Source organism: Pteropus alecto, unplaced genomic scaffold (genome assembly GCF_000325575.1).
Source record: "Pteropus alecto unplaced genomic scaffold, ASM32557v1 scaffold194, whole genome shotgun sequence".
Classification (NCBI taxonomy): domain Eukaryota; kingdom Metazoa; phylum Chordata; class Mammalia; order Chiroptera; family Pteropodidae; genus Pteropus; species Pteropus alecto.
In genome coordinates, this window is record NW_006436281.1 from 1,361,237 (window position 1) to 1,382,636 (window position 21,400).

Genomic DNA, 21,400 nt, shown 5'->3' on the forward strand with positions numbered 1-21,400 from the left:
AGCAGGAACATTGCATCCTAAGTTTCATTCTCCATTTCCTCCAAACCCACTTACCTTTCAGACGCTGGACCTGGGGGGGCCATTGGGATCCAAGACACACATCTTCTGTTTAGCTGGAAAAACTAAAGCCGAAGCTCAGAGAGGAAAAACATTTCCCAAACTCTCGCAGCAAGTCAGGGCAGAAGCTGCGCTGAGCCTCGGGACTCCACTCGCATCTCTGCTTTCACCTGGAGCATCCCAGCCCCTCCCACCCGCTTCGGGACTCAGTTTCCCCACCTACGTGCTACAGCACACTAGCCAGGGTCTCTTTTTGGAGATGTAACCTTCTTCTCGAGTGACGGGCGCTGCACCACTGCACGGGGAGAATTGGGAGGGGCTGCCAGAGGGTAGGTGGACCCGCTAGCTGGGGTCTCCCCGACCCCCGCCTTCCCTGGGCCAGTCCAACAGCCTATTAATACCAGCCCCCGGGGCGGCGCGGCACTGCGCAAGCGCGGGCGGGTTCTGCCAGCGCGCGAGCGAGAGGGATTCCCTCTGACGTAATTGCTAGGTTACCAAACAAACACTCTGCCTCGCCGGCCGAGCTCCTTATATGGCTAATTGCGTCACAGGAACTTCGGGAAGGCGGGGCCGGGATCCCCTCCCGCCGAGAGCTCTGGAACGCAGCCCCCGAGACCCCCAGGGTGGCAAAGGTGATGCAGGTGACCATATCGAGGCTAAGGCAGACCTCTTGCCGTGCGGCACGCGGCTCGGCCCAACAGGGCCGGAGATCTGAGGAAGTTTGTGGAGTGAGGGGGGGGTGACGTAAGCAGAAGGCCGGGCCGGGGCGTATAAATACAGGCTGGCGGCTTTGGGTTTCATTCATAAGACTGAGAGCTACCGCCACTGCAGGGACGCGCGGAGCTGGGGCTTAGGGACTTTATTGTTGTGGTTCTTGGGGGCTGTGAAATTCGGTTTATGATTTTTTTCCGGAGAGAAACTTTTTGGAAGGATTCTTCTAGGTAATTCTACATTTTACTTTGGAGGACCGACTTACTTTTTTTCGTCTTCTTTATCACATCCCTCCCCCCGTGGGACCCACCGGACGCGTGGAGGAGACCGCATCCGAAGCAGATTCTGTACAGCAGGACAGCGCTTTCCACCTTTAGGGGAGCGATCCCCACCACGCCCCTGGGTTCAACCGAGCCTGGACTTTCGGAAGACACAGCGGCATCTTGTGGGGGCCTGGGCGCCGCAGAGGAATTGCACAGAAACTTTGCGACTGTTGGAGCGGGACGCGGCCCCCAATCCCGAGTTTCCCCGGACGGCGCACTTTGGCGACGCGCTCGACTTATCCCGGACTCGCACCTTTCTTCCCCCACCCGGCCATAGCCTTGGCTTCCCGGCGACCTCAGCGTGGTCACAGGGGCCCCCCTGTGCCCAGGGAAATGTTTCAGGCTTTTCCCGGAGACTACGATTCCGGCTCCCGGTGCAGCTCCTCGCCCTCCGCCGAGTCTCAGTATCTGTCTTCGGTGGACTCCTTTGGCAGTCCACCCACCGCCGCCGCCTCCCAGGTAAGTTCTAATGGGTTAGGGTACTGCTTTGTGGGGTTTAATTTTTTTCAAGTCAAGGGTGGAACGAGCAATCTTGCCACCCCTCATAAAGACTCATCAAACCCCAGGATCAGCGACGGCATAGGCGCGCAGGGCGCACTTTGCAAATTGCAGAGTCGGGACTTGTTTGCAATTGGCCGTGTGCGTGGAGCGCAGGGAGGGAACGCAGAGGGGTAAGGTTTGAGGGTGGCTAGAATGCGCCGTTCAGTGCAACATGTATGCGGTAGCAGGGTTGAGAACTTTTAGCTGGCTCCGGGACCGTCCCCGACCCAGGTCCCCACCTGAAGCTATGGAGCGGTTAGGCAGGTCGGGGAGCTCCCGGGGAAGCTTCCAGTAGCCTCTTCCCTTTACCTCCTCCACCGGTGCGCCCACTCCGGCGCCGGGTCGCTCTCCATCCAGCGGGAAAGCGGGCCTCGAACCCTCCACTGAGCTGCCTCCGCCTCCTGCGCGGAGACGTAACGGGGGACCCGTGCGTAACGGCTGACGCGCTGGAATCCTCCGTCTGACGCGGGGCACGCACGGCGCGCGGCGCCCCCTTCGTCCGCCCCGCCCCTGACGTCCCGGGAGCGTTCTATTTTGGAACGCCGTGGCCACGTTGCTAAGGGAGGGGGCAGTCCGGCGTTCCGATTGGCCGCCGCGGCGCGGGTTTTTGGCCAATCAACTTTCTTTTCCTATTTGTGGGGTGCAGTTCCCTTCCTCCGCTTTGTCCCCGGAACCCGTGGTTCCTCGGCGCTAGGGTCTCTTTTACCGGCCTTTAGAGGCAGAGCGAAGGGGATTCCTGTCGCGACAAGAGAGACCCTCTGCGACTCAATGGGTCCGCGAGGACCTGAAGGAGATCCCGTACCTCTGCTCTCAGAGGCAGAGGATGTCTGTTTGTGGGCCGGGGTTTCTTCAGGAGACCTGGTGACCGTCACTCCCTTCTCCAGGCATATACACGCACTCCCACTCCCTCTACTAAGGACACTTGGTCCCTCCCGGGTGTCCGAAGACAGGACTAGAACCGTTAAGTCTAGGAAGAGCAGCCAGGTGGTCTCCGGGAGCCCCGCCTCCCCTGGGTTTCCAGGACGCTGATTGGCCGGCGGGCCAGCCCATCCCTCACCACGCCCCCTAGGAGAGTAGTTTAGCGTTCCGAGCAGTTCTAGGATTCCATTTGCGGGTGGGGGGAGATGAGCGCCGCTTGGGCTTGGGGGCTCGGGACCTACACCATTCCCCTTCCGCGGCAGTCTGAGGGAACCCGGGTCGTCACTCTTTACCTGTCTGTCCACCGTAACCTGTCACTGTCAGCCTCATTCTGGGGAGAGGCAATTACTTGAAACGCTGTTCTAAACTCCTAGGCCCGTCGCCCAACACCTGGTTAGCTGGGATCCCCGCCCCTGCAGGGGGGTCTCATGGACCCTCTGATCGCTCATCCCCTCGCTCAGAGGGGTGTGTGTATGTGTGTGAGTGTAGAGGAAGGCTTGGCCTAAGGCCTCTCCCTCTCCCTCCCCTTGCCTCTGGGGTGGGGGTGGGGTGTTGTGGCTGTGTGTGTGGCTGTGACTCCGTCCCGGGAGTTCTGTCACCCGGCTGTGTCCAGCCTCCTCCCCACCCCCCATACCTAAGAGTCACCAACCCGGGGTGTGATTCACCACCCGCTGGAACCGTGCAACCTTTCCCCGAGGAAGAAGGAGGAGGTAGAAGCCAGTTGAGCAGAGATCCTCTCATTAACCACTGCGTCACGGTGTAGTGGAAGGGTGGGTGTTGTGGCTTTTTGCCTGTGACACACACATCCACACCCGCTCACCCTGTGCTCACTCACGGGGTCGGTGTGTGTATGTGTGCTGGGTGTGTGTGTGTCGGTGTCTCTGTTTGTGTGTCTACGCCTGTGTGTGTATGTGTCACCCCGTAGGAGTGCGCCGGTCTTGGGGAAATGCCCGGTTCCTTCGTGCCCACGGTCACCGCGATCACAACCAGCCAGGACCTCCAGTGGCTCGTGCAACCCACCCTCATCTCTTCCATGGCCCAGTCCCAGGGACAGCCACTGGCCTCCCAGCCCCCGGCCGTCGACCCCTATGACATGCCTGGAACCAGTTACTCAACACCGGGCATAAGTGGCTACAGCAGTGGCGGAGCTAGTGGCAGTGGTGGGCCTTCCACCAGCGGAGCCGCCAGCGGACCTGGGCCTGCCCGCCCAGCCCGAGCCCGGCCTAGGAGACCCCGAGAGGAGACGGTGAGTAAGGAGCATCAGAACTTGGTCTGGTGGGAGGAAGCCGGAGAGGCAGGAACTTTCTCACTCTTGGGCTGAGGGACCACTAAGGCCTCAGTGCTGCAGAAACCCTAGCATCCTTAGTCAGTGAGGACGAGAGGGTCCTTTTCTGGATCCTGGGGGTTCTGGAAAGAGAGGAGGTTCAGGATGGATGGAGGAGGTGCACTGTGTCCCCAAACCTCATGGCCTCTGTCTTCCCTACTCAGCTTACCCCGGAGGAGGAGGAGAAGCGAAGGGTTCGTCGGGAGCGAAACAAACTGGCAGCAGCTAAGTGTAGGAACCGTCGGCGGGAGCTGACTGACCGACTCCAGGCGGTGAGGATGGCCCCTGGGGTGGGGTGAGGGTTTGCCAAAGGGGGGCTCGCTCCTCATCCTCTGTCACCCCCCCCACACACACACACACACACTTGCACCCTTATCCTGGGCTGAGAACCGGCAGTTCCACGTCTGGAACTAGGTACAGGCATGGCCAGAAGGGGCGACCCTGTGCACACACAGAGACCTTCGCAGACTTATGTGGACTCCTGGCCACTCCCTGCCCCGATTAATGACCCTTTCCCCACCCACACACGCCGTTCTCCTGGTCCTCAGTCCTTCCTGAGAGGACATATGAGGGACTTTTAATAGAGGGACGGTTTGAGTATTTCCCCCTTTTGGTCTCGGGCAAGCGACAGCCCATTTTGCCAGTTTCTGCATCTCTTCCCCCCCCCTCACGGAACCTCCCAGGTTTCCTCTGCTTTAACATTCTGGAGAGTTTATGAAACGAAATCCTCTTATCCTGTGTCGATTCCCCTCCACCTGCCTCAGCCGCTCATAGTTGTCGCACCGTGGGCTGATGGCGTCCGCCAAGGCATCCTCCCCTTCTACATCCTCCCTCAGTCTGAGACTCGCAGCGGGTGGGGAGACCCGCAGCCTCTAGAGGAACTCAGGAAAATTCTGCACTTTCCTGGCTACCTACTCTCTTTCCTAGGAGGCAGAGGGGGTCAGGTAACAGGTGGCATTAAAAACATATAACAATCATTCATTCATTCATTCATTCAACAAACCTCTGAGTGCTTCCTGCAACCAAAGACTCGCCTGTGCACCTGGCCATTTCCCAACCATCCACTCTGCAGATGGGGAGGCTCCTAGAAGGCCAGACCCTTGCCCCAAGTTCAATAGCACACCAGGACTCCAAGATGCCTTTCCTCTCAGTCCAGAGCTGCCTGCCAGCCCTGGGCCTCACCGGCAAGTCTAGGGGAGATGGCTTCAGCCACGACCCACCTTCTCTAGTGGCTTACATTCTTCTTCTCCTTCCTCTCTCTTCTCCATGACCTGGCCACTGGGCCTCAGGAGACAGATCAGCTGGAAGAAGAAAAGGCCGAGCTGGAGTCAGAGATTGCAGAGCTCCAAAAGGAGAAGGAGCGTCTGGAGTTTGTGCTGGTGGCCCACAAACCGGGCTGCAAGATCCCCTACGAAGAGGGGCCGGGGCCCGGCCCGCTGGCGGAGGTGAGAGATTTGCCGGGGTCAGCATCCACTAAGGAAGATGGTTTCAGCTGGCTGCTGCCGCCCCCGCCACCACCGCCCCTGCCCTTCCAGACCAGCCAAGACGCACTCCCCAACCTGACAGCTTCTCTCTTTACACACAGTGAAGTTCAAGTCCTCGGCGACCCCTTCCCCGTTGTTAACCCTTCGTACACTTCTTCGTTTGTCCTCACCTGCCCGGAGGTCTCCGCGTTCGCCGGCGCTCATCGCACCAGCGGCAGCGACCAGCCTTCCGACCCCCTGAACTCGCCCTCCCTTCTTGCTCTGTGAACCTTTTAGACACAAAACAAACAAACACACAAGAAGGAGAGAGAGGGGACGAGACTAAGCGGGTGTGTGGCCTCCCTGCCTCTCCTGTCTGACTGACTCTCTGCCGCCACTGCCATCGGACAGGAGGACCTCCTTGTATTTTGTGCCGCCTCTTGTTTGTGTGGCCCGGCGAGGCCAGAAAGCTGGTGACTTTGGGGGCATGGGGTGGGGAGGGGATGGACGCCCTGGGCTGCCTGTTGGTCCTCTCGCTTCGACCCAATCGCTGGGGATTGGAGGTTTGAGGGTTGGGGGGCGATGCCCATCTGCGGGCTGGAGGGAAGGGGGATGCTGGCGGTGGGCTGTGGTGTGGGCTGGAGTCCTCTCTAGAGAGGCCCAACGAGGAAGTGCCACAGAGTCCCCCACAGTGTCCCCCACAGCACTCTTCGGAGAGTTGACTAGGCTGGTTCTCCCTGCTCCCCCGACCTGAGCTTATTTATCCAACATTTCCAAGTGGTCAGAGCCTCCTCTGAATTGAGCCCCTCTCCCCTTTAGAGGGAAGTCGATGGCCCCCTATGATAATCTCCTTCCCCCCTCGACCCAGACTTAGTCTGAAATGTGAACCGCCCTCCCTGACTGTCCAGCCACTCCCTCCCAGCAAAACCGGCTCTGATGGAATTTCTCACCTCCCGAGGGTCCCCGCACATTCAGCCCCAGCCCTCCTGTCTGATTACAGTATTATTCCAAGCCGCCCCTCACCACACACTTCAGCCTCCCCTCCTGGCCTTCCTTGTTGGGCCTCTCTGATTCGGGCGGCAGGGGGCGCTGTGATGCTTGTTCTGCTGGAGTGTTTATACTGTGAAATGAGTTGGCCTGTGGGGGGGTGGAGTCCGGTAGGACAGAAACCTTCCGGAGGCATCGTGCCCCCCGCCCCGCTCCCCAAAGCCTTTCCTTGGTCTCCCCTTCTCATATCTTCCTCTCCTCAACAGTGAGTTAGACTTCAGGGGGTGACAGTCGAGAGGGGATGACAGTTATCCATTCGCGTGGCCTCTCTCCTCAGGACCGCCAGCCTCCAGCCCTGGCCTTTTTCTTTAAGGCCTGTCACCCAGCCCTGGCCTAGGACGCCAACTTCTCCCTCCTCTCGGCACTCCCCCATCCTTTCTAGAAAGAGAGCAAGGGGAGATTGCCAGGAGGCCCGACATTTCTCGGGAGAAGACTTAAAGGCTGAGGCTTTGGCGCCCGACCCCCAATATTTTTGGACTGGCAAACTCGATGGGGCTGGGCTCCCGCCGTCCCAGCTTCCCCTCCCCATCCCCCCCATCCCGGCCCCAATCTTGGTTTTAGTTCCCCCACCCCGCCTTTCCTGCGCTTCACCTCATGAGAATAATACCGTGAGGCCAATGGATATTTTTTAATGTCGGGTGGGCCAGGCCGCCCTCCTGCTGCATGGAGAACATTCCACGTGCCCCGTCCTGCGCCTCCTGCCCTGACCCCTCCCCTCCCGGTAGTTATTTATCCCTTTCCTGGTCTCCGAAAGGCACTTATATCTATTATGTATAAATAAATATATTATATATGGGTGTGTGTGTGCGCGCGCGCGTGAGAGTGTGAGCGCTTCTGCAGCCTTGGCCCAGGTCACATTGGCCCCCAAAGCCATGCCATTGAATTGGAAACACTGCTTCTGGAAACTTCGAGGCAGCCTGTCTCTTCGGCCTGTCTCTGGCTGTCTCTTTCTGGACCGTCTCTCCCCTTCCGTCTTTTCTCTGACTATTTCCACCTGTCTCTTTTCTGACTGTTGTTGACCCTCCAGCTACCTTTTGACTCTGGGTTCGTTGGGGACGTGAGATGTTATTTTTGCGAGTCAGCCTGAGGGATTATAGATTTTTACAATCTGTACCTTTGAGAATTCTGGGTGTGAGTGTGAGCCTATGAGCGGGGCCTGCCCCTGCCCTACACAGTTTATTGACTTGCCCGAGCCCCCACCCCATTCTGTATTTGTGATTCTCGTTTTGTATTTTGCACCTGACCCCAGGGGTCTGGGGCTGGCCGGCATTGGGCCGCTCCCCTCCACCTCCATGATTCTGCACTGTCGCCAATAAAAAGCTCTTAAAAATACATCCACCAAGCCTCAGTGTCTATTTTCTCCTGACGCCCGTCACCTGCCTTCCTTTCTGCAGGAGACAGTGAAGTCAACTTGCTGGAGGGGCTATGCACACACACACACACACACACACACACACACACACACACACACACACACACACACACACACACATGCACACACGCTGGAACTCCCACTACAGCAGGTTAGAGGGAGGCTAGACGGGCAGGAGGACTTCCCACGAACACAGGTTGTGCCTCCCTCTAGAAAGCTGTGAGGTGCGTGGTACGGAAATACCGAAGGATCATGGAGGCTTCCTGGAGAGGGAGGGACGGTACGCTCTGGAGAACGGCCTGAGCAAAAGGCCGTGAAGGTAGAGAACTTAGAAGAATACATCCCAATTTATTGGAGATCACTTAAATCCATGGTGGGCAGTCCTCAGACATATGAATCACAAAAACTTGGGTCCCTTAACACTAAAGATGTGTTTCCTTTTGCTTTTCACGTGAGCACTTCCGGGTTATGAACACACTGGGGCTGACCCCAAATTGACTAACTCAAAAATATGGTCACTTTGTCAGTCGAAAGATACAGCCGAGCCATCCGCATTGCAAAATCCACGCCTTTTCCTATTTGCATAGCAGCAAGCACTCTGGGAATTGAAATGCTAGTCCAGAGGTTATTCAGATGTCTTAGGACCATAAATGAATAAGCAGGGGAAATTATTATGATAGAATCACTTAATTTATTCATTAATTTTATATATTTGCTAAGTATCTACTGTGTGCCCAGCCCTGTACTGGTTGGTCAGTGTTGGGGACACTGCAGGGACTGAGACGGGCCCAGGCCATCCCCTCCTAGAGTTCACAGTCCAGTAGGGGACACAGACTTGTCCACGGTCAGGGGCGATTCAAATTAGACAGAATTAAGGGAGTCCATGGGATTGCGGGGAGCCCGGTGGGGGCTTCTAACCTGGTCTGGGAGTCAAGAGAGACTTTCTGGAGGAGGGGACAGTTAAACAGTCCCAGAGTGTAAATAGGAGATAGAGAAGGGAATAGAAAAAGACTAAGGTTGATTAAACAGTGAGTTCAAAGAACTCCTCGTGGAGAGAGGGCTTGAAACGTGGAGGAAGCTAGAGGTTCACGGTGGCTGGGACAAAGGGTAGAGAGAAAGAGGTTAGCAGGGACCACATTTGGAAGGCTTCAATTCCAGACGAAGAATTTAGATCTTCTCTTGAGGGCACTGGGGAGCCGTGGTAGGTTTGGGGCACAAGAAGTGTGGGGACATCGAAGCATTTGACATCTTGCTTCTTGGCGATGTCATCGGTGTGACTTAAAATCTTATAAAAATTAAAAAATAGAAAAAGAAGGGCAGGGACAGGTGAGTGCTTTAGGTAGATGTCTCTGGCCTTCAGGTTGATGGTAGCTGGGAAGAGAAAGGGGCAAGAGACCATGGAGGAGGCCAGGGTGGGGACACCCTAGTGTGAGGGAGCCTGAAACAGTGCCAGGGGCTGTGAGAGAGAAGGGAAAGGATTCAAAAGTCACTCAGGAGGCAGAACAGACAGGACTTGGTGAGACGCTATCTTGGTAAAGACAGCACAAGGCAATGGTAGATAGCATGGACCAGGGGTCTGAGAGTCTGGGGTTGGGGGCCTACCAAAGCTGGGGGACCTTGGGCAAGAGACTTCATCTCTCTGAACCTGTTTCCTCAGCTACAGAACGAGCTGTTGCGGGGAGTCAGTGAGCTCATTAACACCAGCGCTGAGCGCAGAGTGAAAATGCAGTTATCACCATCCCCACCGCCATTATTGGTGTCACCCCGATCCCTGAGCATAGTCCCCATGTCCCACCCCCCCACCCGCCGTTGGCTAATCTCCTCTCATCCTTCAGGTGTCTGCTCAAATATTGCCCTGACACCCCAGCTGAACTCAGGTGTCTTTATTAGATGGCCTCACGTGATCTATACTTTCCTTCCCAGTTGTCACCACCTTCCTAGTTGTTAATTAAATGTGTGATGAACGATTGTCTTCTCTGGATTGGGAGTACCATGGGGCCGGGACCAGGGTTGCCATCACCATTGTGTCCCCAGCCCGGCTCCGTGCAGGACTGGACACGGAGCAACACTTGTTGAATGAGTGAATGAATTAATGAACCAATGAACACACATTTGCCTGGTTAATAAAGTGCACGCGTGATTAAATACATGAGTGAGCAGATGACTGAGTTTAAGGGAGGCGGAGAGATCCAGCATCATTCTCAAACTAAACATCGCAGAACTGGGACTGTAGACGAGTTTTTCTTCATCGTTTGGAGTTGTCTTTAATATATCCGCGGAAAAGGTGTAACCGCAGGAAGAGACCCGCGTGGAGAAGGATGAATTGCGATGCGGAGGGCTGCAGCGACCTCTCGAGGTGCTGGCGTCTAAGCGCTCTCTAAAGTCATCCATTTTGTGGGGGAAGAAAAGGTTCTGGGGTGCGATCCCCCTCCCGCCCGAAAGGTGGAATTGAACCACTCTGTCGCTAGACAGCTACAGGTTTGAAGCCTGCACCCCAGACCACTGAGGATCATCCGGGCGAAACACCCCGATACCCACACAGCTATATAAAAACCAGTAATTTCTATCATTTTTAGATTATGGTTATATAATCTGGATGGGTGTGAGATTCTTCGTTTTAATATTTAAAAAATTTCCCAGTCATTTATTATGGTATAAACCCTTTCAAAATGTTATCTCTGCCTTGCTTGTCAGGAATCGTCTTTGAGTTGGAAATGGTTTATTTGCATAATGCCGCGCATTCTGGGAAACGGCTCCTGGGGCTCTGGCCCACGCGCTTCTAGCTGTTAAAGAGCCAGAAGCCCCTTTTTTTAAGTGAGAAAGTTTTTCTTTTTCTTTTTTAAAAGAGATTCAATATTCGGCCTTTGGAAGCCTGTTCTCTGAAAAATCCGAGTTCAAGTGAGTCGGTTCCTGCTAGAATCTGATTTAACCAAGACCGGGAGGATCCGGCAGACAGCTACGGGGCTGGTGCGACACCTGCTGTTCTATTGTGGAACTTCAGCGACCTACCGATCCCTCCATTCAAATATTTATTGAGCGCCTACTGAGTCCCAGGCACTGTCCTAGGTGCTGGGGATGACAGATACTCTGTCCCTATTCAGCTTAGACACTAAAGCTCATCCATTTTGCACCTGCATTTTATGGCCCGGGAAACTGAGGCTTAGAAAAACGGTAGTACTGTACTTCATTTTCCACAGCCCATCCACGTGGGGAAATTGAACCTGTGCCATCATAATTATTACCAAAAAGGTGATGCTTTTATAACCCAAGTCAGTGATCCTTGGACAACAATACCATTCCCCGACATGAAACCTTCCCGTGGCTCCCATCTCAGAGACAAAGGTAAAGTTCTCACCATGGCTTTACAAATCCCGGTAATCTAGCCTCTCTCATTCCTCTGAACTCGTCTCCTCCTCGACTCTCCTCACATACTTGACTTCCTGCATAAAGGTCTGCTCCCCACGCCAGGCATGCTCCTCTCTCCGGGCCATTGCGTTTGCTGGTCCCCTTTGCCTGAATCTCCTTTTCTCCACATGTACACATGACTCACTGCCTTCCTTCACTCTGACGTCTGCTCAAATATCATCACGTAGAGAGGCCTTCCCTGACCACCCCGTTTAAAATAGCAAGCCCTGTCACTCTATCCCCTTACCCTGCTGGCCTTTTCTCCATCGCCCTGATCACCACCTGCCATATTCTAAGTCTGTTTTCTCACTGTCTGTCTGGTCCCGCTAGAATAAAAAGTGCTTAAGCACGTTAGCAGATGCTCAGTAACTGTTTGTAGAATAAATGGCAGAATATTGTTACCAGCCTCTGAGCCTCAGTTTCCCCATCTGGAAAGCAAGACTGCTACAACTGAATTCGCTGGAAGAATGGTGATGAGCGGAAAGGTATAAAAATCTGGCATGGGGCCAGGCAACTGGGTGGCGGTGAGTGGAGGGGGTGTGGGGGGGAGGGGGCGGGCGGCACTCAGTAAAGGCTGTTTCTATCTCTAGTTTCCTGCCTGGGTTTGGGGGCTTTAGCTATTCCTGGACCCATATTTTCAAACTAGTCCCTCTTCCTCCATTCTCTATCATGGACAGATGGACACTTTGTCTTCTGGGAAGTGTGAATAAAAGCATCTTTAGGAAATTTTGCTTTTTTCATTTAGAAATTTAAAACATTGTCTCTGCTTGGCAAATCCAGATTCAAGAGAAGCCCCCGCATCCCTCAAAGCCCTGCTTCTTTTAGTTAGATAGCTACTGCTAGGTAACCCCTGTATACAAATTCTGGGGCTGTAACTACTACCCCTGTAACCTCATTATTTATCTCATAAAATGTGATGTGCGAAGCTAGAGGCAAGTGAGATGATTTTAGGTGATGCACAAACAAACATTTTAAATTAATAATTTTGTGTTTATTTTTAACATTGTCTTCTATTTCTGGCAAGCGATAGTGACTTCCTTGGTGGCGAAGTAAAATTTCCTTTAAAAAGACATTTTTTTTTTTCGTAAACCAATTTAAAGAAAATTATTAGGTAAATAGCAGAACAGATGATATAATTAATGATCACGAAGGTTATGAGGGAAAGATTGAAATTTGGGAAAACATGTCATAGATAAAAATAGCAGCTTCTGTTTATTAACATCTACTATATGCCAGGTCCTGTGACTTGACGTGTAGGTATAGTTTTGGTGACACTTTTCTATTTGAGGAAACTGAGGCTTCAAGAGGTGAAGTCACTCGCTCCAAGTCACACGGCCAAGAGGTAGTGAAGCTGAGATTCAAATCCAGGTCTGTGGGTCTTTAGGCCTCGGTCGCCTGCCTCTTCCTCCCTCAGTTTACAGTTTTGGAACCTGATGTCCTGGTACTTTAAGGCAAGTGGAATGGAGAGATGTGGGCAGATGAGAGATATTTGGGAGCTACAATAGACATGGCTTCCTAACCGATGAGATGTGGCCAAACCTGCATCTCAGGCCTGGTGACAGTAGGGACAGACAGGATGGAAATCAAGCAGGACGGGAGGTGTGGATGTGTTTGCAGGAGCAGTCATTCAGAAGGCAGTTGGATGCAAGAGTATGGGACTCAGGTGAGACGACTGTGTAGCAGGCAGGGTGTGGGGATGGATTGGTGATGTCTTCCTTGAGCACAGTATGGAAAGTGGCTGCCAGACCTTGGTTAGCCTGGGGATGGGCAATCTCTCAGCGTCTTCCCCTCAATTATTTCATCATCTAAACAGATAACAGATGGGGCTTCTTCAGAGACAAGGAAGGTTCTTCCTTGAGTGTCACTTAAGTGCTTTTCGGTGAAAGAAGGTGAAAGCTGGAGGGGGCTGGAAGCACAGGAAGCTTTGGGTTTTCCACAGAAGTCTTTATTATAATGTAAATCCAAGCTCAGGCCTCCCCTGGGCCCCATGCAAAACCCCAGTGCTGGGGCTAGTGGTGTCCGGGAGACACCAACCTCTCACGGCGCCTCCAGCGGCGGGGTCACGTAAGTGCAGGATGGGTGCCTTAGCTAGGCAACTACAAGTCCCAGCAGGCCCCACGGCCAAGGTGCCTCGCCTCGCCTGGACTCCCAGAGCAGAGCCTCATGGGAAATGTAGTCCTGGCCGCTCAGGGAATTTGCGCAAACTCTGGTGTGAGTGATCCTGACACCCACCGGGAAATGGCTTGGGCCGAGGCGGGAAGTGGGTGAGGACGGAAGGGAGATAGAGGTGGGCAGAGGGCTGCAGGGAGTGGGGGCAGGCGTCCCGCAGGCAGAGACACCCGTTTCATTCGGCTTTGGCTTTGGATCCGGAGACTGCGGCTGCTGCTGAAGCAAAGGCTCCGGTCCCTGGGATCTTAGCTCGGATCCTGTGGGAGAAATAGGTGGAGTCAGGAGGGGGCGGGCAAGAGACGGGGTAGATGTCTAAGAAGTAAGGGGGAAGCTGGATGGGGAAACAAGCAGAGTACCAAAGCCAGCCCCTGCACTCACCTGATGGCCTGTGTTGGAATTGTCTGGCACTTTTCTTTGAGAATAGGGCATTCAGCCCCAGGAGATTGGTGGTGTGGGGCGGGGGTGTGGGGTGATGAGGGGGGATAGAGGGGATAGGTCCCAAGTTCCTCCCTTTCTCATTCCATCCACAGCCACCCCATGTCCTTACTTAGCTTTGACGTGGCTCAACTGATTGTTCACCAATCCCACATACTGGTCGATCTGGGCCTGGGGAGACCAAGAAGGGGTGAGAGATTAGAAGGGGGTCCTCTCCCTAATGCATTCAGGAGGCTGTTTCCTCCCCCTCCTTCAAATCAAGAGTTGGAGGGAGTGGCCCATCACTCCACTTTGAACTTTAAACTTAAATTCCCTTGGAAGTCAGAAGTTCAAGCTGAAGTGTCAGTCGGTTGGGCCACGCTCTGTGTGGGGAGCGATGTCAGGTAGACACACAAGAATTTGCCAGCGAGTCTACATCCTGGGCATGACTGTTAATCTTTGAATGAAGTGAGTGTGTGTGTGCACATGTATGCTTAGGGGTAGGGTGAGGGTGGAGGGCATTGTTGTTGGCCGTCATTGATTTAAGTACTAGTTTAATTCAGTGTTACTTGATTTTGAGGTCTCGGTGATCCCAGCATGTGAGGGAGTTAGGACTCTCTCCCTGGGGGGAACATGTATCATTTGGCTCTCAGCTGTGCTGCAGGAGGGAATGTCCACACATCTGCTTGTCTCTGGAGAGGATATATATGAGTTGGCCTTGGTTCTGTCAGTGTTCTAGGCAACAGTCATCCACCCGATTTTGACTGAGATGTCAGTCTCTGGCTGTTTCAAGGGAGTGAGAGCATCTGTCAGTCCACCTGTTTGGCTAGGATGGTGTCCGTCAGACTCAGACTACGTGTAAGGATAGACGGCATCAGTTTGTCTGTCTGTAACTGAAATATGTGTTGGTCAGTCTCTTGCGGTATCGGGGGGAGAAGACATTCATTTGTCTGCCTGTTTCTGGCTAGGATGAGTGTTGTTCCGTTCCAGGCAGTGTCAGGGCAATACACCATCAGTTAGACCGACTCTCTGTAGCTCAGACATGTCCATTGGACCTTGGGTCCATTGTCAGGGAGGAGCATCGGTTAGCCCCGCTGTCTTGGGTTGGGTTGGGTCATGTCAATCAGATCCAGGCTCTGTCAGCGGACAGCAGTTAAAATGCCTGTTTCTGGCTGTTGAAACATATTAGACTCTAGCTGCATTGGGGGCAGCAGCCAGGATACCTGTGCCCAGCTGGGACATATGTCAGTCTAACCCTGACTCTTTCAGGGGCGGAAATACCAGTGGGTCTTGTCTCTGCCTGAGACATCTGTCGGTGGGACTCTTGCCGTGGAGAGGAGGCATTCAGACCACTCACGTTTGGCGGGGATACTGCCAGATGAAGGCCTGTCCCACTCACCTGGTGCTGTCGGTACAGCAGGGGCACTGTGAATAAACCGATCACTCCTGTGGGCACAGAGATGGGGGGTCAGGGTTCTCCCAAGAGATTAACAGTTCCATCTAGAGCCCTGTCCCCTACCAACCCCAATGACCCACCTCCTCACCCAGCCCCCCACAGCCTTCCCAGCTCACCCAGAATGAGAAGAGTCAAACCATTGAAGACGGCACCCACGAAGGTCAAGATGTAGAAGAGAAGGGCCAGCTGGGGGTGAGGGTCAAGGTCAGCAGAGCCTACAGGGCACTCTCCCGGCTGTGAACTTACCCAGAAATGGCCCTCCTACCCCCCAGGGGCAGAAAGGTGGATGTCGGGAACCCAGGAGGGAATGGGGGTTTGGAGCACCTTAAGGGAGTCCACGAGATCTTCTACCAGGAAGAAATGCCGCAGCTGGGTGGCTGCAGATACCACTTGGGAGGCGATCTTCTGGGACAAACGTTCTGTCTGCTCCCGAGTCAGGGTCAGGTCCACGTCCAGGTAAACCCTGAGAGGACAAAAGCGTGTAAGGTGACTCTGGGTGGATGGGGACCAGGCTGAGGGGTATGGCTGGGATGAGGGAGGAGGCCACTTGTAGAGGGCTAAGGTCAAGGTCAGGGTCAGGAGATGGGATCAAGGATTAAGGCTAAGAAGTTAAGATCGAAGGTGAGGGCTGGAAGTGAAGGGTCAGAGCGTGGATTAAAGTCAGAGGTGGGGGTCGGGTTGGAATCAGAAAGAGTAACAGAATGGGGACAGGGCCGAGGTCAGGACTTGGGGCCGGCACTGGGGTCTGGACAGAGTCAGGTTAGGGGCCGGGGTTCTCACTGAAAGGGGTTGATGCTGTCCCCCCGGTGCACAGCATGCAGCACTTTTCGGTAAACCCTGAGAGAGATGGTGCCACAGAGCAGCAGCAGAGCCACGTGGGCCGCCACAGACACGATGCTAAAGTGCAGGAGGCACAGCAGAGAGACCATGAGGCCTGTGAAGACCACTCCTGATGTCCTTGTGTCCTTCCAGTACAGCAGGTCTGCCACTGTGAAGGAGGCGGGCAGTCAGGCTGGGGTTTGGACCTGGCCTGGCTGACCTCTTGATCTCCCATATCCTGTCTCAGGGTTGAACCATGACCGCTTGACATATCTCTCAGCCTTAACCTGATTTCCTAATTTTTAGGGTCTTCTTTTGTGGCATGTCTGCCTCCCCTCTTCTCCTTCTGGAAAACCCATGTTAAGCATCTGGCAAGTTCCCTTAATCTTACTCTTACCCATAGATTCTGTGTGGTCACAATTTTTGGTCGTTATTTATGGGAAATGGAATCATATATACACTTTCTTGCATTATGCATATCTCACTCTACTTGCACTCATAGAATTCCACGCTAGTCAACTAGAATAGCCCTTAATTCATTCTTTTTGAGGACGCCACGATATTTTGGAGTGTGGCTGCACTGTCGTTCAGTTTATTCAACCATGTATCTATTACTGGGCCATTCACTTAGCTTCCTACTCCCCAGCAGCGCTGCAAGCACCAGCCTACTACAGATATTCTTACCTCCCGGAGGTTCTATTTCTGAGATAGAATCCCAGGGGTGGGATGGATGGGTGGACTAGTTACGTATTTTTGAATGTCACAAATATTCTCAGATTGCTTACTAGCAAGACTGTAACGAGAACAAAGTGCGAGTGATCTTTCCCCAGCGTCCTGCCCAGCGATGGGTGTTACTGTTCCTTTTATTTTTGGCCAACCCAACAGGTGTAAAGTAATATCTCCTTGATACCTCTACCAACACATTTTTCTCAGTCCTAAATGTATTGATAACACCATCCTCCTTCCTAAACCCTAATTCAAATTTCTGATCTCTTTCCGAGACCCTAAACTCACCTCCCAAGCCCAGCCTGAGCCCTGACCGGTGACCTTTCGACTCCAACGTTTCGACTCATTCATCTAAACCTCAGTAGCCCTCCCAATAATCCGCTCCCATTTGAACCAGGAGCCCAGGACCCTTCCATTTCTTTCCAGACCCTCTCCATCCTCTAGCCCTCACTTCACTCAAACTGACCCACGCAGATCAGTCCCCTTCAGAGTCATTCCCCTCATTTCTGTCTCCTCCCTACCCACAGTCTCCCATTTACCTCTAACTAGAGCAGGCCTCCCCGTACCCCAATGCGCAGGGCCCTCCCCTGTGGGCTCCTCGAGGCCCTGTGCCAGTGAGTGGAGGAGGGGCCAGATCGCCTGAGACGGGGGCTAAGTTTAGGCATGCTGGGGGGAGGGGGCCTCGCCTGCAGCTGCGCTGGCACATCCAGCGCCTGAGTGACAGCGCCGCCTGGGCCTGAGGATGGGGGAGGGGGCCTCCCTGCTCTTAGGCCCCAAAGGCCCATCTTGGGGGAGAGGGCGCCCCACGCTCTCTTTATGCCTTCCTTGGGCACCCCCAAAGCCCCCCAGACCCAGCCTGCAGCTCTGGGGAATCTGGGACCAATAGGAAACATCTCCCCAGATTTGAGGGAAATAGCGAATCTGGATTCCCGTCCGCCATCCCCCAGCTCCCGTCTCAGCCCGCCCCGCAAGCCCACCTTTACTCCCCATCTCTGATCCGAGTGAGAGGCTGCGGACACCGCTGCTTCTCGGGGATTTCGCCCACTTCAGTGGAACCCGGAGGGAGGGAGTAGGGGGCGGGGCCCCCTCTGGCCGGGCCAATTGCTCTCCATAGAGGTGCGGACCATCCCCCAAAGGGGTGGATCTCTTGTAAACAGCTAAAGGGGTGGATCTCTTGTAAACAGTCTATAACGAACACTTGGCCGTTCCCGGAGGCTGAGCACATTTTAAAGTAAGGCGGGGTCTATTTGCAACTGGCTAATGGATGTGGTCAGGAAAGGAGAATTTTTAAAAGGCACATAGTTTACTTGTAAATGTCCCATGACTACATCCAGAGGAGAGCCTTATTTTCTCAGGGATTTGGCCTGTTCAAAATTAGCCTCTAGGGGGAGCACTCCAAAAGAGGGATTAATTTTTTAAAGCAATCAGCCAATCATAATGCTCACACGGAGGGCTAACTTCTCAAATGGGAAGGAGAACTACATGAAAAGAGCCAATGGCAGTCTATAATAACGGGACATTTTTTTAAGGGCGGGGTTTATAATGTCTAGCCAATCCCAACATCTTCTCCCTTCTCCACTCTCCTCTATTCTTTGGCGAGGTTGGTCTCTTTACATTGCAATCCTCCCACCCTCGCTGTGGTCTAAACGAGACCTTCGCTCCAGCAGTTTACCTAGAAGGTGTGGTTCCAATGTGAATTCTGATTGGTCCGTGCTATCGAGGCACTGCCCGGTGATTGGCTCCCGCTCCAGTTGTCCCCACGGCTCTTCCTCTTTGTCCTCCAGTGAGGGCTCATCAGGAGAAGAGTTCGAATCCCGGGATCTGGGTGGGGACTGGTGATAGGCCTGGGGAGTCCCAGAACCAGGACTGGGCTGTGGAGTCAAGACTTCGGGCGGCGAGGACTGAGTGAGTCCGAGTTGTAGGTCCAGTTCTGGCACATTAGAGAGAGAAGGTCTTGAGCTTTCACCTTGGAGATGGCTTGAGAAGAGACCACCCACCCCTTGTGGCTTTGGTCCCAGCACCTCAGACATCTCACCTTTCCCAGCCTCTCCAGCCTCTTCTTCGTCTTCCAGCGGGGTGGAGCTGCTGGTAGCAGAGTCCTCCTCGTACCTGGCTTCTCGAGCTGCCCAGCCCAGCTGCTCCAGCTGGAACCCCAGATCATCTAGGGGGCGCCCAGCCAGAGGGGCGGTGTCGGGGTCACCGCGACGGCCGGGCTCTGGGGACTGACTCAGGCTGGGGATGCTCTCCAAGCTGTCGCCCAGGCCAGGCTGAAGAGGCGCGTCTCGCGGCTCGGAGACTGAGCGGCCCTGGGGCCGGGGCCGGCGGGCAGCTGAATCCCGGCGCGCCCCAGCGCCCCCCGCGCCGTCAAAGGCGATGTAAGAGAAGGTCAGCTCCCGCGGGGTGCCCCAATCCTGCGACGTGGTCTCTTCTTCGTCGTCCTCGGAGAATTCTCGGGCTGTGTGCAGCTCCCGAAAATCTGAGTCGTCGTTCCCTCCTGCAGTGAGTGAAGGAGAGCGTGAGCTCCTCCAAGCAGGAACCTGACCCACTCACCTCAACCCTCCTACCCAGCTGTGAGTCCCCTTCAGGTCCCACTCACATCCTCCTCCCGCGCTTACCTTCCGTGGAGTCAGGGGTAGAGGAGGCTGTAGACGGAGCTTCTTCTATGAGAGGGAAAAATCGAAGATTCTTAGAAGCTTAGACTGTCCAGATCACTGAAGTGTGCCAGTCCTGGAAACTCGGATGGTCGGAATTAAGGACTCGGAATATCACTGCTCAGTCTTGGAAGTTCAAATCCAGGAACCTTAACCTTAGAATCTTCAAATTAGGAATTTTAGGAGGTTTCAATTCATTCATTCTTTCAACAACCATTTATCCAGCCTATGTACCAGGCACTGTTTTAGACCCTTAGGATACAACTGTGAACAAAACAGACAAAATCCCTGCCCTCGTAGAGCTTGCACTCTATGGGGAAGACAGACAAAACAATTAAATATATGATGTTGGGTGCTCAGTGTGTTGAGAAAAATAAAGCCGGGGAAGGAAAGAGAAAGTGAGAGGGTGCTGTTTCAGACAGGGTTGTCAGAAAGACTTCTCCGGTAAGATGACATTTGAGCAGAGACCGAAATAAAGTGAGGAATTCATGCAAATATCCAGGGAAGAGTCTTCCAGGCAGACAGAAAGGCTCAGTGCAAAGGCCCCGAGGCAGGCACTGTTTGGCACATGTGAGGGACAGAGAGGTGTAAAGGTGTGACTGGAGCAGAGTGACAGAGGAGAGAGGTGGGAGATGAGGAAAGAGATAAGGTGTGTGTGTGGGGTGGGGAGATCATGTAGGGTCATCCTTTGTAAGCCAAGGTAAGGACAAGATCTTAGGATATTGGGATGATACTCTAAAATGTTGAAATAACAGATTCTTAGAATTTTGGCATCTGGACTCCCCAGACATGCACGTGGCTAGATCTGAGAGTGTTGAAATCCTCAGCTGTCAGAACCTCAGGGGTGCGGGACAGAGAATGTTAGGCATTCTGTTGGAGTCCTGGGCTCAGAGATCGGGAGGATCAGGCAAGGCGTTCTCATCTGTGGAGTCCGGCCACTCAGAGCTAGCTTGGGACTTTGCCTACAGGAGACGCTCAATACCATTTGGAAATTGAAATCGGACGCCCCTCGCCCCCATCTCGTTTCTTCACCTGTGGTATCGGAAGCCGGGAAACAGAGTGGGTCTCCTCCAGGGTTACTACTGATCAGTGGTAAAAACCCTCTAAGGATCCAGGAGTCCTGGCCCCAACCCAGGGATGACTATTCCCCAGGGACAGGAGGTTGGACGATTTGGGCGAGGTCCGGGCTGCCCGTGAGTCAGGGCAGAAAAATGGAGGTGGGATGCGAAGATAAGTGATGGGGGTATCAGACCCCTGTTCTCCATCCTGGCTCTACCCCTCCATTCAACTGCCCAGCCCGCCGGCTGCGGCCAGCACCAAGGAGAGGGGACAGCTCCCGGCTAGGGTCCTCATCTCCGGGCGGGGCCGCGCCGCACACGCCAGAGCCCCGCGCACCCCCACGCCAGCTATCTCAGCCCCCCAACTCTGCCCTTTCTCAGGTCCTCCGGGTCAGGTGGCCCCCATCGCCGCTAGAACGCGGGGGGAGGGGAGAGCTTCCTTTGTCTCCTTCGCCTCCTCCCCCATCCCGGCTCTCCCGCGGCCAGGCGCAGAGAGGATACCCAGGAGGAGTCCACCCGGGCCTCTGGGCCCCACACCATGCGCGAGGCTCCCCCTACTCACTGCAGTGGGCGAAGACCGGCAGGACCTGCCCCATGGCCCCCCTCGGGCCTGCATCGGGACCCCCGCCCACTCCGGCCACGCCGCCCTGGGCCTGGGGCCGCAGGCTCTCATCTCCGCCTCGCCCAGGACGCCGCCGCCATCCTCTCCTCCTCCTCCTCCCGGGCCGTTCTAGCAGCCGCCACTGCCGCCGCCCTCTGCTCGGCTCCGCGGGGGCGGGCGGGGCCGCGGGAGGGAAGGCACTGCAGCGCGGGGCTGGGGCGGGGCCAGAGGACAGGCGGAGCGGAACCTTAGGGAGGGCAGGGGGCGGGAAAACACCGTTGGGCCCCGAGATGAGGGGCGTGGCTTTTCTACTAGGGAGGCGGAGCTAAGAGGAAAAGCTGTGGGG

General features: G+C 54.6%; 2 protein-coding genes across 4 annotated transcripts; one reads left to right on the top strand and one right to left on the bottom strand.

The window, feature by feature from the left end:
* The first annotated feature begins 855 nt into the window (after positions 1-855).
* Positions 856-5,658, top strand: FOSB (FosB proto-oncogene, AP-1 transcription factor subunit). The gene is made up of 4 exons (XM_006911799.1): positions 856-1,550; positions 3,475-3,795; positions 4,038-4,145; positions 5,163-5,658. Exons 1-4 carry the CDS (start codon positions 1,425-1,427, stop codon positions 5,622-5,624), a joined length of 1,017 nt encoding a protein of 338 aa, XP_006911861.1. The 5' UTR covers positions 856-1,424; the 3' UTR covers positions 5,625-5,658.
* Positions 5,659-13,083: 7,425 nt separating this feature from the next.
* Positions 13,084-21,259, bottom strand: RTN2 (reticulon 2). Of its 3 annotated transcripts, XM_025046793.1 has the most exons (11): positions 21,016-21,249; positions 19,360-19,404; positions 18,780-19,238; positions 18,398-18,674; positions 17,722-17,915; positions 15,980-16,187; positions 15,524-15,662; positions 15,316-15,385; positions 15,143-15,189; positions 13,877-13,935; positions 13,084-13,586 (listed from the first exon to the last, which is right to left on the bottom strand). In XM_025046793.1, exons 1-11 carry the CDS (start codon positions 21,047-21,049, stop codon positions 13,505-13,507), a joined length of 1,614 nt encoding a protein of 537 aa, XP_024902561.1. In that variant the 5' UTR covers positions 21,050-21,249; the 3' UTR covers positions 13,084-13,504. The 3 variants fall into 3 exon arrangements, with proteins under 3 accessions (XP_024902561.1, XP_006911862.1, XP_015444743.1); XM_006911800.3 differs by lacking the exon at positions 17,722-17,915 and having other exon boundaries at positions 18,417-18,674; positions 21,016-21,259; XM_015589257.2 differs by lacking the exon at positions 17,722-17,915 and having other exon boundaries at positions 15,337-15,385; positions 18,417-18,674; positions 21,016-21,246.
* Positions 21,260-21,400: the final 141 nt, after the last annotated feature.

What these genes read in the sequence shown, in the direction of transcription:
- FOSB (XM_006911799.1), top strand. Translation starts at nt 1,425, where the DNA reads ATGTTTCAGGCTTTTCCCGGAGACTACGATTCCGGCTCCCGGTGCAGC. An exon ending in CCACCGCCGCCGCCTCCCAG is followed by an intron (nt 1,551 to 3,474) that starts GTAAGTTCTAAT and finishes GTCACCCCGTAG; the next exon opens with GAGTGCGCCGGTCTTGGGGA. An exon ending in GGAGACCCCGAGAGGAGACG is followed by an intron (nt 3,796 to 4,037) that starts GTGAGTAAGGAG and finishes TTCCCTACTCAG; the next exon opens with CTTACCCCGGAGGAGGAGGA.
- RTN2 (XM_025046793.1), bottom strand. Translation starts at nt 21,049, where the DNA reads ATGGGGCAGGTCCTGCCGGTCTTCGCCCACTGCA. An exon ending in TACCCCTGACTCCACGGAAG is followed by an intron (nt 19,239 to 19,359) that starts GTAAGCGCGGGA and finishes CACTCACTGCAG; the next exon opens with GAGGGAACGACGACTCAGAT. An exon ending in GACAGCATCAACCCCTTTCA is followed by an intron (nt 15,663 to 15,979) that starts GTGAGAACCCCG and finishes TTGTCCTCTCAG; the next exon opens with GGTTTACCTGGACGTGGACC.